A 20199-nucleotide genomic window follows, 5' to 3' on the forward strand; every position below is an offset into this window, starting at 1 on the left:
TCGTTTCAGGTCAATGACCTTTCATCAGATGCATTTTTGGTTTTTATTTCAGATTTCCAGCATCTGTGATATTTTCCTTTTTAATCTCTTGGTTTTGTCCCAGTTAAACATTCCCTCCCTTCACAGTTTGGGGTTTTTTACTGGATATTAGATTTGGGTTCAGTTGTCAACCAGTCCTGTGGACAGGCCTGACGTCCCGCACAATCTGGAGCATCTGATACCGAGACCCAGGCATTGAGCAGAGAATCAGCAGCACTGCCTGTCAGCTCACGGCATTGCACCCCTGCCTCCCACCCCCCCCCCCACCTATCCAAGGTGGGGACAATAAGCTGTGAGGAGGACGCAAAGATTCTGCAAAGGGATATCGACAGGTTAAGTAAGTGGGCAAGAAGGTGGCAGATGGAGTATAATGTGGGGAAATGTGAGGTTATTCACTTTAGTAGGAGGAATAGAAAAACGGAATATTTTTTAAATGGTGAGAAACTATTAAATGTTTGTGTTCAGAGAAATTTAGTTGAATCCGAAATTGGCTCAGTGGCAGGAAGCAAAGGGCAATGGTTGATGGTGTTTCTGCGACTGGAAGGCTGTTTCCTGTGGGGTTCCGCAAGGCTCAGTACTGGGTATATATTAATGATTTGGACTTGAATGTGGGGAGCTTGATCAAGAAGTTTGCAGATGATACAAAAATTGGCCGTGTGGTTGATAGTGAGGAGGAAAGCTGCAGACTGCAGGAAGATATCAATGGACTGGTCAGGTGGGCAGAAAAGTGGCAAATGGAATTCAATCCAGAGAAGTGTGAGGTAATGCATTTGGGGAGGGCAAACAAGGCAAGGGAGTACACAATAAATGGGAGGATACTGAGAGGTGTAGAGGAAGTGAGGGACCTTGGAGTGAATGTCCACAGATCCTTGAAGGTAGCAGGACAGGTAGACAAGGTGGTTAAGAAGGCACATGGAATACTTTCCTTTATTAGCTGATGCATAGAATATAAGAGCAGGGAGGTTATGCTGGAACTGTATAAAACAAGAGTTAGGCCACAGATTGAATACTGTGTACAGTTCTGGTCACCACATTACAGGAAAGATGTGATTGCACTAGAGAGGGTGCAGAGGAGATTTACGAGGATGTTGCCAGGACCGGAGAATTTTAGCTATGAGAAAAGATTGGATAGGCTGGGTTGTTTTCTTTGGAACTAAGGAGGCTGAAGGGAGATTTAATTGAGGTGTCTAAAATTATGAGGGGCCTAGATAGAGTGGATAGGAAGGACCTATTTCCCTTAGTCAGTGACCAGGGGGCATAGATTTAAAGTGATTGGGTGAAAAAATTTTTCTTCAGCTCCCCTCTAATCCTTCTACCAGAGGGTGGTGGGGTCTGGAACTCACTGCCTGAAAGGGTGGGAGAGGCAGAAACCCTCAACTCATTTAAAAAGTACCTGGATGTGCACCTGAAGAGCCGTAACCCACAGGGCTACGAACCAAGTGCTGGAAAGTGGGATTAGGCTGGGTGGCTCGTTTTCGGCCGGCATGGACACAATGGGCCGAATGGCCTCCTGTGCCGTAACTTTCTATGATTCTATGATTTGGGTGTCTTTGCACACAAGTCATAGAAAGTTAACATGCAGGTACAGCAAGCAATTAGGAAGGCAAATGGTGTGTTGGCCTTTATTGCAGGGGGTTGGAGTACAAGGGTGAGGAAGTCTTGCTGCAATTGTACAGGGCTTTGGTGAGACCTCACCTGGATACTGTGTACAGCTTTGGCCTCCTTAACTAAGGAGGGTTCTACTTGCCTTAGAGGCAGTGCAACGAAGGTTCACTAGATTAATTCCTGGGATGAGAGGGTTGTCCTATGAGGAGAGATTGAGTAGAATGGACCTATACTCTCTGGAGTTCAGAAGAATGAGAGGTGATCTGATTGAAACATGTAAGGTCGTAAGAGGGCTTGACAAGATTGATGCTGAGAGGATGTTTCCCCTGGCTGGAGCGTCTAGAACTAGGGGGACATAGTCTCTGGATAAGGGGTCGGACATTTAAGACTGAGATGAGGAATTTCTTCACTCAGAGGGTTGTGAATCTTTGGAATTCTCTACCCCAGAGGGCTGTGGATGCTGAGTTGTTGAATATATTCAAGGCTGAGATCGATAGATTTTTGGACTCTAGGGGAATGAAGGGATATGGGGATCGGGTGGGAAAGTGGAGTTGAGGTCGAAGATCAGCCATGGTCTCATTGAATGGTGGAGCAGGCTCGAGGGGCCGTATGGCCTACTCCTGCTCCTATTTCTTATGTTCTTATGTACATCATCAATATCAACCTCCTTTGGAGAACAAGCAAAGACCTTATTTTGTATCTCAGCCGTTCCCCGCTGCATTACAAATTTGCCTCCACCATCACTCTGGCACTATCCCTCCCTCACTAACCTGGCTGTATGGATTTTCTTCTTGTAGGTATTCAGATCCTAATGTCTGGGTTGCGTACCTTGGGCTACACGTTCAGCTGGAGTTGAATGACCGAGTGGTGAGAAGGGACATCAAACAGATCATCGTTCACGAGTCGTACAATCAGCAGACATTTGATAATGACATTGCCCTGTTGGAATTGGCTAGTCCTGTGGCCTTCACCAGTGTCATTCAACCCATCTGTCTCCCAGATTCAACACACAACTTCCCTGTGGGCAAATCTACCTGGGTCACGGGCTGGGGGAAACTGCAAGAAAACGGTGAGTGAAGTGAGTCTCTTGAGCCATTCAGTCTGATCTCATTTTCTTTCCTTTGTGCTGTACTCTGTGGATGACCTCACACGTCCCCGCATTGAACTCCATCTGCCACAGTTTTTCCCACTCACTTAATGTCTATGTTCCCTTGTCACTTCCTGTTCCCATCTACTCATCTTACTGTGCCTCCTAACTTAATGCCATCTGTAAACTTGGATATACAACTCTCTATTCCTTCATCCAGGTTATTGATAAATACTGAAGCCCCAGAACAGATCCCTGGGAAACACCACTTGTCACATCCTGCCAATCAGAGAACATTCCCTTTACCCCCACTCTGGCTCCTATCTCCCCAACCAATTACCAACCCATCACAAGGTTACCTCCAATTCCATGCACTCTCATTTTTGCCAATAATCTCTTGTGTGGAACGTTATCAAATAAATTCTGGATATTCATATAGAACCATCCATAGACACCCCCCTCCTCACCATCCATAGACCCTCTCCTACCCACCATCCATAGACACCCCCCTCCTCACCATCCATAGACACCCCCCTCCTCACCATCCATAGACCCTCTCCTACCCACCGTCCATAGACCCTCTCCTACCCACCGTCCACGGACACCCCCCTCCTCGCCGCCCACAGGCACCCCCCCCCTCCTCGCCGCCCACAGGCACCCCCCCCTCCTCGCCGCCCACAGGCACCCCCCCCCCTCGCCGCCCACGGGCACCCCCCCCCCCTCTTCGCCGCCCACGGGCACCCCCCCTCCTCGCCGCCCACCATGTTAATGATCTCTTTCATTATACCGGATATGCTACTGAAAGTTTATCTCAATCTCAGGCTAGAGCGGACAACTTGAAGATTTGGGGACCAGGGATGTCTGTGAGGGTGGAGCTGGCCCAACGAGGAGCTCTGCTGCCTGATAAGTTTACCTTTGGAATAAGTTGCCTGCTCGCACAGCCGGTGCAGGTTCACCGCAAACTTTCAATAGGGAGCTGGATGGGTTCGTGGAGCAGGCTGATATCACTGGGTACAGAGGTGGTAGGGACAGTGAGTTAAGGGAGTCGAGAGATATGGGGTATAAAATCAGAAAATGCTGCAAAGACCTGAAACATTAACTCTGTTTCTTTCTCCACAGACGCTGCCTCACTTGCTGTGTATTTGCAGCATTTTCTGTTTTTATTTCAGATTTCCAGCATCTGCAATATTTTGCTTTTGCAGGGGATATGGGGATCGGGGGGGAAAGTGGAGTTGAGGTCGAAGATCAGCCATGATCTGATTGAATGGCAGAGCAGGCTCGAGGGGGCCGGATGGCCTACTGCTGCTCCCATTTCTTATGTTCTCATGTTCCTGGAGCAGGCTGATTTCACGGTACAGAAAGTATCTTCCTACATGTGTTCCTGTTGCCAGGTTGTTGCGTTATTACTTGCGAATTACTTGCGGGGGAGTTTGATGTGTAACTCCCTCCCTCTCCTCTTCCTGCTGTAGGTGCTGACGCCAAAGTATTGCAGAAAGCTGAGTTACGAATCATCAAGAGACAGGCCTGTAACGAGCTGCTGAGCAGCAGTGTGACCTCACGTATGTTGTGTGCTGGATACATGACCGGAGGCATCGATGCCTGCCAGGTAAGCTCACCTCACAGCACCCCGCACATCTGTCTCGTACACGGGGGCACACATGGCGGGGGAAGGGGGCACATGCGCAGGGGGGAAAGGGGCACGCACGGGGGGGCGCAGAAAGGGGCACGTGCGGTGTGGTCACGTGTGCTGTGTATAGCCGGTCCCTTCCTCTCCCAGCCTGTGTCTGGACATGTTCCTGGACCCACACTGACTCCAGTCTCAGTCTCTCTACAGACACCGATCCACCGACAGAAATTGACCTCAATAAAGGCAAAAACTCATTGAGCAATACCGTAAATTAGTTTATTTCCAGGCGGGAGAGAGGGGGGGAGGGGGCAGCGGGAGCGAGAGGGGGGGAGGGGGCGGCGAGAGAGGGGGGGAGGGGGCAGCGGGAGCGAGGGGGGGAGGGGGCGGCGAGAGAGGGGGGGGGGCGGCGGGAGAGAGGGGGGGCGGCGGGAGAGAGGGGGGGAGGGGGGGGCGGCGGGAGTGGGGGGGGCGGGCGGGGAGAGAGGGGGGGGGGGGGCGGGGAGAGAGGGGGGGAGGGGGCGGCGGGAGGCGGGAGAGAGGGGGGGGAGGGGGGGGCGGTGGGAGGGGGGGGGCGGCGAGAGAGGGGGGGGGGCGGTGGGAGAGGGGGGGCGGCGGGAGAGGGGGGTGTGGTCTGTGGGTCGGGGTCACTCACTCTGCCCCTGGCCTGTTGGAATTGGTTGGTGTTGGTGGCCACCCATGAAGCAGCAGCTTTGTGACGATCTGGATCTATCAGTGTCCTGGGACCATTTGACACTTTTTTGACCAAAGCAAAATCAAGGTCTGAGAAAGGAGTGTGTGAGCACCCAGTGCCCTGGGGTCCGCTGTTTATTTCTGCTAATGCTTTCACTTTGTGTATTTTCAGGGTGACTCGGGAGGGCCCATGTCCAGTGTGGAGAAGAATGGGAGGGTCTTCTAGCTGGAATTGTCAGCTGGGGAGATGGATGTGCGAGAAGGTATAAACCAGGGGTTTACACCAGGGCGGCCAAGTATCGGCAGTGGATTGCGAGACATTCTGGGGTTTAGTGCTCACCGAGTGCTCACCACCCGGGCCACATGCCTGATTTTCCAAATTCTTATTCTGCCCTGGTTGTATCGGGTGAATTGATCCACCACAGAGACTGCAGTTTGGAACGCACTGGGACTCTCTCCCAACTTGTAGATAATGTATAAAATTCTATGAAACCAATTCAATAGTGAAGATTTTCTTCATTGTGGGACATTTCGTTACTTCTCGTTACTGAATGAATAAATGCTCGGGGTGTACAGGCAACAAGCAGAGTGAGCAGGGCCGCTCCCTCCCTCCCTCCCTCCCTCCCTCCGGCACTCACTCGACTCCCCCCACCACCACCACCTCGCTCCCCCCCTCCCTCTCCCCCCCCCCCCCCCCCCCCCCCCCCCGGATTGGTCAGGTGGCCTGCTCCTTATGTGCCTTGTAGTTTGATTAGTTCACATGATGATGAGTATATAATAATAACAGATGTGGTGTAATAATCTTTTCCACCTGTGGTAATCTGTGTCCACTTTACAGTGTGCATGTGTTACACTTATTCAAGAACCTGCTGGGAGCCAGAATTATTTTCTCAGGACTAAATGTAAAGCCCATAAAAGGGCAGTGGGAGCACTCAGTGACTGTCAAAGAACGTTATCAAATAATGATAGACTGTGTGCTCTCAGCCCGTGAATTGTGTATGATATGATGAAGGGTCTTTTAAACCTGATTTGCTAGTTTGATGGGTATGGGACTGTATGAGGGAGTGAGTGAGCCTGATCTCATTGTTACTACCATCACACATTAACAATTGAATCACTCACTCTGCCCAAACCTTCAGCTCCTTCACACTCTGGGGCTTGTCCATGTCCCAGGACTGAAATGTCCAGGCCCACGAGCTAGGATCCTGAGCCAAGCATTCTGCCCAACTGCAGCCTCTTCCTGGGGTTGGGGCTACTCGGTGTCAGTCGGGCTGCAGCTTGCTTCTCTGACCTTTGACTTCAAACAGAAAGCATGGAAGGAAAAGTCCAGAACAAATACAAATCGAGAGGTTCAGGTGAGCGGGAATTTGTAGTGAATGTGTTCAGGTGGCCAACCGGCCAAGATGGCCAAGTGACATCAGCAGCTACTGTGTGCCTGTAGTTGAGTCTGCCTTCCTTAATCTGGATAAAGCAAAAAGGGCTGTTTGAAAGTAAATCAGACTGGGCCATTGGACTGGTGAGCTTGGGGGCTGCTGGAGTTTGAAATGAGATACTTGGTTTTGCAGCCTTGGTTCAGTCAGCCGAGCGAGACCCTGAGCTGCGGTAGTGGGTCTGTGAAGGTCGTGGGTCAAGAACAATTCAAGTGCCTTCCTGATGCCCGCTGTTTTAAATTCTGCTCTCGGACTAAGTAGGGAGCCAATGTTTTTATGATACAGGTTCTTGCTCAGCAGTGTTTTTATATTCAAAATTTTCTACTTAAAATAAACAGAATAATTGAGTGTTTTGCCTTATTTTGTGTTTGGGATTTGTTCCAGTGTCATGGTGGATCATTTCCATTGATTCACCTGAGAGAGCGGTTACATTTTGGGGTTTAGTGCTGGATGTTCTGCGTGGGGTTAGCTTCACTGACTGGAGCTGTGTTCCCCATGAAATGGTTTGTACCTTCACCCGCCCGACCTCTCTCTCACTTCACCTGGCAGCAGAGGCGGAACCGAGAACACCAGGCCCTGTCCGAGTACAGAGCTGCCAGATTGCCTGCAGGAGGTGGTGAATACAATGCTCCATCAGACTGAAACTAATGTATTGAGTACAGTAGCCCAGTGCTCTTGGTACTGGCTGAACAATTCAGAGTGAGTTCATCACCACAGCAACTTGTGAAATTGATTTTGATAAATCTAGTAATTTGTGGGCTGGCATCAGAAATTTTTTTAAAGGGGGTGCAGGAACAGAGAGACCTGGGGGTGTACATACACAAATCTTTGAAGGTGACAGGACAAGTTGAGAAGGCTGTTAAAAAAGGATATGGGATCCTGGGCTTTATTAATAGAGACATAGAGTACAAAAGCAAGGAAGTTATGGTAAACCTTTATAAAACACTGGTTAGGCCTCAGCTGGAGTATTGTGATCAATTCTGGGCACCGCACTTTAGGAAGGATGTGAAGGCATTGGAGAGGGTGCAGAGGAGATTTACTAGAATGGTTCCAGGAATGAGGGGCTTCAATTATGTGGAGAGATTGGAGAAGCTGGGATTGTTCTCCTCAGAGCAGAGAAGGTTAAACTGAGATTTAATAGAGGTGTTTTTTTATATTCGTTCATGGGATGTGGGCGTCGCTGGCGAGGCCGGCATTTATTGTCCATCCCTAATTGCCCTTGAGAAGGTGGTGGTGAGCCGCCTTCTTGAACCGCTGCAGTCCGTGTGGTGAAGGTTCTCCCACAGTGCTGTTAGGAAGGGAGTTCCTGGATTTTTACACAGCGACGATGAAGGAACGGCGATATATTTCCAAGTCGGGATGGTGTGTGACGTGGAGGGGAACGTGCAGGTGGTGTTGTTTCCATGTGCCTGCTGCTCTTGTCCTTCTAGGTGGTAGAGGTCGCGGGTTTGGGAGGTGCTGTCGAAGAAGCCTTGGCGAGTTGCTGCAGTGCATCCTGTGGATGGCACACACTGCAGCCACTGTGCGCCGGTGGTGAAGGGAGTGAATGTTTAGGGTGGTGGATGGGGTGCCAATCAAGCGGGCTGCTTTATCTTGGATGGTGTCGAGCTTCTTGAGTGTTGTTGGAGCTGCACTCATCCAGGCAAGTGGAGAGTATTCCATCACACTCCTGACTTGTGCCTTGTAGATGGTGGAAAGGCTTTGGGGAGTCAGGAGGTGAGTCACTCGCCGCAGAATACCCAGCCTCTGACCTGCTCTTGTAGCCACAGTATTTATGTGGCTGGTCCAGTTAAGTTTCTGGTCAATGGTGACCCCCAGGATGTTGATGGTGGGGGATTCGGCGATGGTAATGCCATTGAATGTCAAGGGGAAGTGGTTAGACCCTCTCTTGTTAGAGATGGTCATTGCCTGGTACTTATCTGGCGCGAATGTTACTTGCCACTTATCAGCCCAAGCCTGGATGTTGTCCAGGTCTTGCTGCATGCGGGCTCGGACTGCTTCATTATCTGAGGGGTTGTGAATGGAACTGAACACTGTGCAATCATCAGCTAACATCCCCATTTCTGACCTTATGATGGAGGGAAGGTCATTGATGAAGCAGCTGAAGATGGTTGGGCCGAGGACACTGCCCTGAGGAACTCCTAAAGCAATGTCCTGGGGCTGAGATGATTGGCCTCCAACAACCACTACCATCTTCCTTTGTGCTAGGTATGACTCCAGCCACTGGAGAGTTTTCCCCCTGATTCCCATTGACTTCAATTTTACTAGGGCTCCTTGGTGCCACACTCAGTCAAATGCTGCCTTGATGTCAAGGGCAGTCACTCTCACCTCACCTCTGGAATTCAGCTCTTTTGTCCATGTTTGTACCAAGGCTGTAATGAGGTCTGGAGCCGAGTGGTCCTGGCGGAACCCAAACTCAGCATCAGTGAGTAAGTGCCGCTTGATAGCACTGTCGACGACACCTTCCATCACTCTGCTGATGATTGAGAGTAGACTGATGGGGCGGTAATTGGCTGGATTGGATTTGTCCTGCTTTTTGTGGACAGGACATACCTGGGCAATTTTCCACATTGTCGGGTGGATGCCAGTGTTGTAGCTGTACTGGAACAGTTTGGCTAGATGTGCGTCTAGTTCAGGAGCACAAGTCTTCAGCACTACAGCCGGGATGTTGTCGGGGCCCATAGCCTTTGCTGTATCCAGTGCACTCAGCCGTTTCTTGATATCACGTGGAGTGAATCGAATTGGCTGAAGACTGGCTTCTGTGATGGTGGGGATATCGGGAGGAGGCCGAGATGGATCATCCACTCGGCACTTCTGGCTGAAGATGGTTGCAAACGCTTCAGCCTTGTCTTTTGCATTCACGTGCTGGACTCCGCCATCATTGAGGATGGGGATGTTTGCAGAGCCTCCTCCTCCCGTTAGTTGTTTAATTGTCCACCACTATTCACGACTGGATGTGGCAGGACTGCAGAGCTTTGATCTGATCTGTTGGTTGTGGAATCGCTTAGCTCTGTCTATAGCATGTTGCTTCCGCTGTTTAGCATGCATGTAGTCCTGTGTTGTAGCTTCACCAGGTTGGCACCTCATTTTTAGGTACGCCTGGTGCTGCTCCTGGCATGCTCTTCTACACTCCTCATTGAACCAGGGTTGATCCCCTGGCTTGTTGGCAATGGTAGAGTGAGGAATATGCCAGGCCATGAGGGTACAGATTGTGCTGGAATACAGTTCTGCTGCTGCTGATGGCCCACAGCGCCTCATGGATGCCCAGTTTTGAGCTGCGAGATCTGTTCTGAATCTATCCCATTTAGCACGGTGGTAGTGCCACACAACACGTTGGATGGTGTCCTCAGTGCGAAGATGGGACTTTCTCTCCACGAGGACTGTGCGGTGGTCACTCCTACCAATACTGTCATGGACAGATGCATTTGCGACAGGTAGGTTGGTGAGGATGAGGTCAAGTAAGTTTTTCCCTCGTGTTGGTTTGCTCACCACCTGCCGAAGGCCCAGTCTGGCAACTATGTCCTTCAGGACTCGGCCAGCTCGGTCAGTCGTGGTGCTACCGAGCCACTCTTGGTGATGGACGTTTAAGTCCCCCACCCAGAGTACATTCTGTGCCCTTGCTACCCTCAGTGCTTCCTCCAAGTGGTGTTCAACATGGAGGAGGACTGATTCATCAGCTGACGGAGGGCAGTAGGTTGTAATCAGCAGGAGGTTTCCTTGCCCATGTTTGACCTGATGCCATGAGATTTCATGGGGTCCAGAGTCAATGTCGAGGACTCCCAGGGCCACTCCCTCCTGACTGTATATCAGTGTACCGCCACCTAGAATCATAGAATCATAGAAGTTTACAACATGGAAACAGGCCCTTCGGCCCAACATGTCCATGTCGCCCAGTTTATACCACCAAGCTCGTCCCAATTGCCTGCACTTGGCCCATATCCCTCTATACCCATCTTACCCATTGTAAACAATTTTACAACACCAAGTTATAGTCCAGCAATTTTATTTTAAATTCACAAGCTTTCGGAGGCTTCCTCCTTCGTCAGGTGAACGATGTGAAAATGAAATCCTCGAAATGAAATCGCATTTATAATTCACAGAACAATGCTTGGTGATTACAGACAGTTTTTTCAACTGCCCGTTGCCAAGGCAATCAGTGTGCAGACAGACAGGTGTTACCTGCCTTTTCAAGATGTAACCACATTAAGCAGATATCATTAGCAGCCGCCTGCTAAGATACGTTATATTCCTCTTTTATAAATTTATTAATGGTTTGGGCATGTGTTTCTAGCACTGTAGCTATCCTTTGCAAATATATGGTCAGCATTTGATCCTCAGACAATTCCTTATCTGTATTTTCATTTATCTTTAAATATATCTTTAATGCGAGACCCTAAATCTCTGACCTTTTGATCTAATGTTGTCAAATCAATGGTGTTAACAACTGAGGCAAAGGCAGTTGCTGTATCACTTAATACAGATCTTTACGTCTCCATATTTGCCTATCTCTTTTTACAATGTCCACCTCCATTCCATGTGGCTCTTTGTTTTAACACTTGAGTTAGGAGGTGTTGATCTAATTGTTGAGTATTCTTAGCAGTCTCAATGCGAGTTATATAATTTGTCAGGGAACGTGTGACGGATTGTTCTTCACACACACTGTCACACCTTCTGTTCTTCACACAATCCGTCACACCTTCTGTTCTTCACACAATCCGTCACACCTTCTGTTCTTCACACAATCCGTCACACCTTCTGTTCTTCACACACTGTCACACCTTCTGTTCTTCACACAAACTGTCACACCTTCTGTTCTTCACACAATCCGTCACACCTTCTGTTCTTCACACAATCCGTCACACCTTCTGTTCTTCACACAATCTGTCACACCTTCTGTTCTTCACACACTCTGTCACACCTTCTGTTCTTCACACACACTGTCACACCTTCTGTTCTTCACACAATCCGTCACACCTTCTGTTCTTCACACAGTCTGTCACACCTTCTGTTCTTCACACACTCTGTCACACCTTCTGTTCTTCACACAATCCGTCACACCTTCTGTTCTTCACACAATCCGTCACACCTTCTGTTCTTCACACACACTGTCACACCTTCTGTTCTTCACACAATTCGTCACACCTTCTGTTCTTCACACACTCTGTCACACCTTCTGTTCTTCACACACATTGTTACACCTTCTGTTCTTCACACAATCCGTCACACCTTCTGTTCTTCACACACTCTGTCACACCTTCTGTTCTTCACACACACTGTCACACCTTCTGTTCTTCACACAATTCGTCACACCTTCTGTTCTTCACACAATCCGTCACACCTTCTGTTCTTCACACAATCCGTCACACCTTCTGTTCTTCACACACAATGTTACACCTTCTGTTCTTCACACACAATGTTACACCTTCTGTTCTTCACACAATCCGTCACACCTTCTGTTCTTCACACAATCCGTCACACCTTCTGTTCTTCACACAATCCGTCACACCTTCTGTTCTTCACACAATCCGTCACACCTTCTGTTCTTCACACAATCCGTCACACCTTCTGTTCTTCACACAATCCGTCACACCTTCTGTTCTTCACACACACTGTCACACCTTCTGTTCTTCACACAATCCGTGACACCTTCTGTTCTTCACACACTCTGTCACACCTTCTGTTCTTCACACAATCCGTGACACCTTCTGTTCTTCACACACTCTGTCACACCTTCTGTTCTTCACACAATCCGTCACACCTTCTGTTCTTCACACAATCCGTCACACCTTCTGTTCTTCACACAATCCGTCACACCTTCTGTTCTTCACACAATCCGTCACACCTTCTGTTCTTCACACACAATGTTACACCTTCTGTTCTTCACACAATCCGTCACACCTTCTGTTCTTCACACAATCCGTCACACCTTCTGTTCTTCACACAATCCGTCACACCTTCTGTTCTTCACACAATCGGTCACACCTTCTGTTCTTCGCACAATCGGTCACACCTTCTGTTCTTCACACACACTGTCACACCTTCTGTTCTTCACACAATCCGTGACACCTTCTGTTCTTCACACACTCTGTCACACCTTCTGTTCTTCACACAATCGGTCACACCTTCTGTTCTTCACACAATCGGTCACACCTTCTGTTCTTCACACACACTGTCACACCTTCTGTTCTTCACACACACTGTCACACCTTCTGTTCTTCACACACACTGTCACACCTGTTCTTCACACAATCCGTCACACCTTCTGTTCTTCACACACTCTGTCACACCTTCTGTTCTTCACACAATCCGTCACACCTTCTGTTCTTCACACAATCCGTCACACCTTCTGTTCTTCACACACAATGTTACACCTTCTGTTCTTCACACAAACCATCACACCTTCTGTTCTTCACACACTCCGTCACACCTTCTGTTCTTCACACACTCCGTCACACCTTCTGTTCTTCACACAATCCGTCACACCTTCTGTTCTTCACACAATCCGTCACACCTTCTGTTCTTCACACACAATGTTACACCTTCTGTTCTTCACACAAACTGTCACACCTTCTGTTCTTCACACAATTCATTACACCTTCTGTTCTTCACACACTGTCACACCTTCTGTTCTTCACACAATTCGTCACACCTTCTGTTCTTCACACAATCCGTCACACCTTCTGTTCTTCACACAATCCGTCACACCTTCTGTTCTTCACACACTCTGTCACACCTTCTGTTCTTCACACACTCTGTCACACCTTCTGTTCTTCACACACTCTGTCACACCTTTTGTTCTTCACACACTCTGTCACACCTTCTGTTCTTCACACAATCTGTCACACCTTCTGTTCATCACACGCTCTGTCACACCTTCTGTTCTTCACACACAATGTTACACCTTCTGTTCTTCACACACTCTGTCACACCTTCTGTTCTTCACACACTCTGTCACACCTTCTGTTCTTCACACAATCCGTCGCACCTTCTGTTCTTCACACAATCCGTCACACCTTCTGTTCTTCACACACAATGTTACACCTTCTGTTCTTCACACACTCTGTCACACCTTCTGTTCTTAACACACTCTGTCACACCTTCTGTTCACACAATTCGTCACACCTTCTGTTCTTCACACACACTGTCACACCTTCTGTTCTTCACACACACGGTCACACCTTCTGTTCTTCACACAATCCGTCACACCTTCTGTTCTTCACACAATCCGTCACACCTTCTGTTCTTCACACAATCCGTCACACCTTCTGTTCTTCACACAATCCGTCACACCTTCTGTTCTTCACACAATCCGTCACACCTTCTGTTCTTCACACAAACGTTACACCTTCTGTTCTTCACACAAACCGTCACACCTTCTGTTCTTCACACACTCCGTCACACCTTCTGTTCTTCACACAATCCGTCACACCTTCTGTTCTTCACACACACTGTCACACCTTCTGTTCTTCACACACACTCACACCTTCTGTTCTTCACACACACTGTCACACCTTCTGTTCTTCACACAATCCGTCACACCTTCTGTTCTTCACACACAATGTTACACCTTCTGTTCTTCACACAAACTGTCACACCTTCTGTTCTTCACACAATTCATTGCACCTTCTGTTCTTCACACACTGTCACACCTTCTGTTCTTCACACAATTCGTCACACCTTCTGTTCTTCACACAATTCGTCACACCTTCTGTTCTTCACACAATCCGTCACACCTTCTGTTCTTCACACAATCCGTCACACCTTCTGTTCTTCACACACACTGTCACACCTTCTGTTCTTCACACAATCCGTCACACCTTCTGTTCTTCACACAATCCGTCACACCTTCTGTTCTTCACACAAACGTTACACCTTCTGTTCTTCACACAAACCATCACACCTTCTGTTCTTCACACACTCCGTCACACCTTCTGTTCTTCACACACTCCGTCACACCTTCTGTTCTTCACACAATCCGTCACACCTTCATTTCTTCACACAATCCGTCACACCTTCTGTTCTTCACACACTCTGTCAGACCTTCTGTTCTTCACACAAACTGTCACACCTTCTGTTCTTCACACAATTCATTACACCTTCTGTTCTTCACACACTGTCACACCTTCTGTTCTTCACACAATTCGTCACACCTTCTGTTCTTCACACAATCCGTCACACCTTCTGTTCTTCACACAATCCGTCACACCTTCTGTTCTTCACACACACTGTCACACCTTCTGTTCTTCACACAATTCATTACACCTTCTGTTCTTCACACACTGTCACACCTTCTGTTCTTCACACAAACTGTCACACCTTCTGTTCTTCACACAAACTGTCACACCTTCTGTTCTTCACACAATTCATTACACCTTCTGTTCTTCACACACTGTCACACCTTCTGTTCTTCACACAATTCGTCACACCTTCTGTTCTTCACACAATCCGTCACACCTTCTGTTCTTCACACAATCCGTCACACCTTCTGTTCTTCACACACTCTGTCACACCTTTTGTTCTTCACACACTCTGTCACACCTTCTGTTCTTCACACAATCTGTCACACCTTCTGTTCATCACACACTCTGTCACACCTTCTGTTCTTCACACACAATGTTACACCTTCTGTTCTTCACACACTCTGAGACACCTTCTGTTCTTCACACACTCTGTCACACCTTCTGTTCTTCACACAATCCGTCGCACCTTCTGTTCTTCACACAATCCGTCACACCTTCTGTTCTTCACACACAATGTTACACCTTCTGTTCTTCACACACTCTGTCACACCTTCTGTTCTTCACACACTCTGTCACACCTTCTGTTCTTCACACACTCTGTCACACCTTCTGTTCTTCATACACACTGTCACACCTTCTGTTCTTCACACACACGGTCACACCTTCTGTTCTTCACACAATCCGTCACACCTTCTGTTCTTCACACAATCCGTCACACCTTCTGTTCTTCACACAATCCGTCACACCTTCTGTTCTTCACACAATCCGTCACACCTTCTGTTCTTCACACAATCCGTCACACCTTCTGTTCTTCACACAATCCGTCACACCTTCTGTTCTTCACACAATCCGTCACACCTTCTGTTCTTCATGCACACTGTCACACCTTCTGTTCTTCACACACACGGTCACACCTTCTGTTCTTCACACAATCCGTCACACCTTCTGTTCTTCACACAATCCGTCACACCTTCTGTTCTTCACACAATCCGTCACACCTTCTGTTCTTCACACAATCCGTCACACCTTCTGTTCTTCACACACAATGTCACACCTTCTGTTCTTCACACACACTGTCACACCTTCTGTTCTTCACACACACTGTCACACCTTCTGTTCTTCATACTCTGTCACACCTTCTGTTCTTCATACTCTGTCACACCTTCTGTTCTTCATACACTCTGTCACACCTTCTGTTCTTCATACACTCTGTCACATCTTCTGTTCTTCATACACTCTGTCACACCTTCTGTTCTTCACACAATCTGTCACACCTTCTGTTCTTCACACAATCTGTCACACCTTCTGTTACACCTTCTGTTCTTCACTCACACCCTCACACCTTCTGTTCTTCACTCACATTCACATCTTCTGTTCTTCACAGTCTGTCACACCTTCTGTTCTTCACAGAATCCCTCACACCTTCTGTTCGTCATACTCTGTCACACCTTCTGTTCGTCATACTCTGTCACACCTTCTGTTCTTCATACTCTGTCACACCTTCTGTTCTTCATACTCTGTCACTCCTTCTGTTCTTCTTACACACTGTAACACCTTCTGTTCTTCATACACACTGTAACACCTTCTGTTCTTCATGCACTCTGTAACACCTTCTGTTCTTCATACACACTGTAACACCTTCTGTTCTTCATACACACTGTAACACCTTCTGTTCTTCATACACTCTGTAACACCTTCTGTTCTTCACACAATCCGTCACACCTTCTGTTCTTCACACAATCCCTCACACCTTCTGTTCTTCATACTCTGTCACACCTTCTGTTCTTCATACTCTGTCACACCTTCTGTTCTTCACACACTCTGTCACACCTTCTGTTCTTCACACAATCCGTCACACCTTCTGTTCTTCACACACACTGTCACACCTTCTGTTCTTCACACACACTGTCACACCTTCTGTTCTTCACACACACTGTCACACCTTCTGTTCTTCACACACACTGTCACACCTTCTGTTCTTCACACACACTGTCACACCTTCTGTTCTTCACACAATCCGTCACACCTTCTGTTCTTCACACACACTGTCACACCTTCTGTTCTTCACACACACTGTCACACCTTCTGTTCTTCACACACACTCACACCTTCTGTTCTTCACACACACTGTCACACCTTCTATTCTTCACACAATCCGTCACACCTTCTGTTCTTCATACTCTGTCACACCTTCTGTTCTTCACACACACTGTAACACCTTCTGTTCTTCCAACTCTGTCACACCTTCTGTTCTTCATACACTCCGTCACACCTTCTGTTCTTCATACACTCCGTCACACCTTCTGTTCTTCACACAATCCGTCACACCTTCTGTTCTTCACACAATCCATCACACCTTCTGTTCTTCACACAATCCGTCACACCTTCTGTTCTTCACACAATCCATCACACCTTCTGTTCTTCACACAATCCGTCACACCTTCTGTTCTTCATACACTCTGTTACACCTTTTGTTCTTCACACACTCTGTCACACCTTTTGTTCTTCACACACTCTGTCACACCTTCTGTTCTTCACACAATCCGTCACACCTTCTGTTCTTCACACACTCTGTCACACCTTTTGTTCTTCACACACTCTGTCACACCTTCTGTTCTTCACACAATCCGTCACACCTTCTGTTCTTCACACACTCTGTCACACCTTTTGTTCTTCACACACTCTGTCACACCTTTTGTTCTTCACACACTCTGTCACACCTTCTGTTCTTCACACAATCCGTCGCACCTTCTGTTCTTCACACAATCCGTCGCACCTTCTGTTCTTCACGCAATTCGTCACACCTTCTGTTCTTCACACACTGTCACACCTTCTGTTCTTCACACAATCCGTCGCACCTTCTGTTCTTCACACAATCCGTCGCACCTTCTGTTCTTCACACAATCCGTCGCACCTTCTGTTCTTCACACACACGGTCACACCTTCTGTTCTTCATACACTCTGTCACACCTTCTGTTCTTCACACAATCCGTCACACCTTCTGTTCTTCACACACTCTGTCACACCTTTTGTTCTTCACACACTCTGTCACACCTTTTGTTCTTCACACACACTGTCACACCTTCTGTTCTTCACACAATCCGTCGCACCTTCTGTTCTTCACACAATCCGTCGCACCTTCTGTTCTTCACACAATCCGTCACACCTTCTGTTCTTCACACAATTCGTCACACCTTCTGTTCTTCACACAATCCGTCACACCTTCTGTTCTTCACACAATCCGTCACACCTTCTGTTCTTCACACAATCCGTTACACCTTCTGTTCTTCACACACACTCTGTTACACCTTCTGTTCTTCACACAATCCGTCACACCTTCTGTTCTTCACACAATCCGTCACACCTTCTGTTCTTCACACAATCCGTCACACCTTCTGTTCTTCACACAATCCGTCACACCTTCTGTTCTTCATGCACACTGTCACACCTTCTGTTCTTCATGCACACTGTCACACCTTCTGTTCTTCACGCACACTGTCACACCTTCTGTTCTTCACACACACTGTCACACCTTCTGTTCTTCACACACACTGTCACACCTTCTGTTCTTCACACACTGTCACACCTTCTGTTCTTCACACATTCTGTCACACCTTCTGTTCTTCACACAATCCGTCACACCTTCTGTTCTTCACACAATCCGTCACACCTTCTGTTCTTCACACAATCCGTCACACCTTCTGTTCTTCACACAATCTGTCACACCTTCTGTTACACCTTCTGTTCTTCACTCACACCCTCACACCTTCTGTTCTTCACTCACATTCACATCTTCTGTTCTTCACAGTCTGTCACACCTTCTGTTCTTCACACAATCCCTCACACCTTCTGTTCGTCATACTCTGTCACACCTTCTGTTCGTCATACTCTGTAACACCTTCTGTTCTTCATACACTCTGTAACACCTTCTGTTCTTCATACACTCTGTAACACCTTCTGTTCTTCATACACTCTGTAACACCTTCTGTTCTTCATACTCTGTCACACCTTCTGTTCTTCATACTCTGTCACACCTTCTGTTCTTCATACACACTGTAACACCTTCTGTTCTTCATACACTCTGTAACACCTTCTGTTCTTCATACTCTGTCACACCTTCTGTTCTTCATACACACTGTAACACCTTCTGTTCTTCATACTCTGTCACACCTTCTGTTCTTCATACTCTGTCACACCTTCTGTTCTTCACACACACTGTCACACCTTCTGTTCTTCACACACACTGTCACACCTTCTGTTCTTCACACACTGTCACAGCTTCTGTTCTTCACACACTCCGTCACACCTTCTGTTCTTCACACAATCCGTCACACCTTCTGTTCTTCACACAATCCGACACACCTTCTGTTCTTCACACACACTGTCACACCTTCTGTTCTTCACACACACTCACACCTTCTGTTCTTCACACACACTGTCACACCTTCTGTTCTTCACACAATCCGTCACACCTTCTGTTCTTCACACAATCCGTCACACCTTCTGTTCTTCATACTCTGTCACACCTTCTGTTCTTCACACACACTGTAACACCTTCTGTTCTTCCAACTCTGTCACACCTTCTGTTCTTCATACACTCTGTCACACCTTCTGTTCTTCACACACTCTGTCACACCTTCTGTTCTTCATACACTCCGTCACACCTTCTGTTCTTCACACACTCCGTCACACCTCCTGTTCTTCACACACTCCGTCACACCTCCTGTTCTTCACACAATCCGTCACACCTCCTGTTCTTCACACAATCCGTCACACCTTCTGTTCTTCACACAATCCGTCACACCTTCTGTTCTTCACACAATCCGTCACACCTTCTGTTCTTCACACACTCTGTCACACCTTTTGTTCTTCCCACACTCTGTCACACCTTCTGTTCTTCACACAATCCGTCACACCTTCTGTTCTTCACACACTGTCACACCTTCTGTTCTTCACACAATCCGTCACACCTTCTGTTCTTCACACACTCTGTTACACCTTCTGTTCTTCACACAATCCGTCACACCTTCTGTTCTTCACACAATCCGTCACACCTTCTGTTCTTCACGCAATCCGTCACACCTTCTGTTCTTCATGCACACTGTTACACCTTCTGTTCTTCATGCACACTGTCACACCTTCTGTTCTTCATACACACTGTCACACCTTCTGTTCTTCACACACACGGTCACACCTTCTGTTCTTCACACAATCCGTCACACCTTCTGTTCTTCACACAATCCGTCACACCTTCTGTTCTTCACACAATCCGTCACACCTGCTGTTCTTCACACAATCCGTCACACCTTCTGTTCTTCACACAATCCGTCACACCTTCTGTTCTTCACACAATCCGTCACACCTTCTGTTCTTCACTCAATCCGTCACACCTTCTGTTCTTCATGCACACTGTCACACCTTCTGTTCTTCACACACTGTCACACCTTCTGTTCTTCACACAATTCGTCACACCTTCTGTTC

The 20199-nt window shown here is 47.7% G+C and overlaps 1 protein-coding gene across 1 annotated transcript; it reads left to right on the forward strand.

Moving 5' to 3' along the window:
• Positions 1 to 2441: 2441 nt before the first annotated feature.
• Positions 2442 to 6826, forward strand: LOC137319907 (suppressor of tumorigenicity 14 protein-like; the record flags this gene model as incomplete). The annotated part of the gene is given in 4 exon segments (XM_067981803.1): positions 2442 to 2713; positions 4201 to 4337; positions 5221 to 5263; positions 5266 to 6826. Coding segments are annotated over 4 exon segments (568 nt in total), but the record flags the coding sequence as incomplete, so codon positions are not given.
• Between the last annotated feature and the right edge of the window lie 13373 nt (positions 6827 to 20199).

Source organism: Heptranchias perlo, unplaced genomic scaffold, assembly GCF_035084215.1.
Source record: "Heptranchias perlo isolate sHepPer1 unplaced genomic scaffold, sHepPer1.hap1 HAP1_SCAFFOLD_929, whole genome shotgun sequence".
Taxonomy (NCBI): Eukaryota; Metazoa; Chordata; class Chondrichthyes; order Hexanchiformes; family Hexanchidae; genus Heptranchias; species Heptranchias perlo.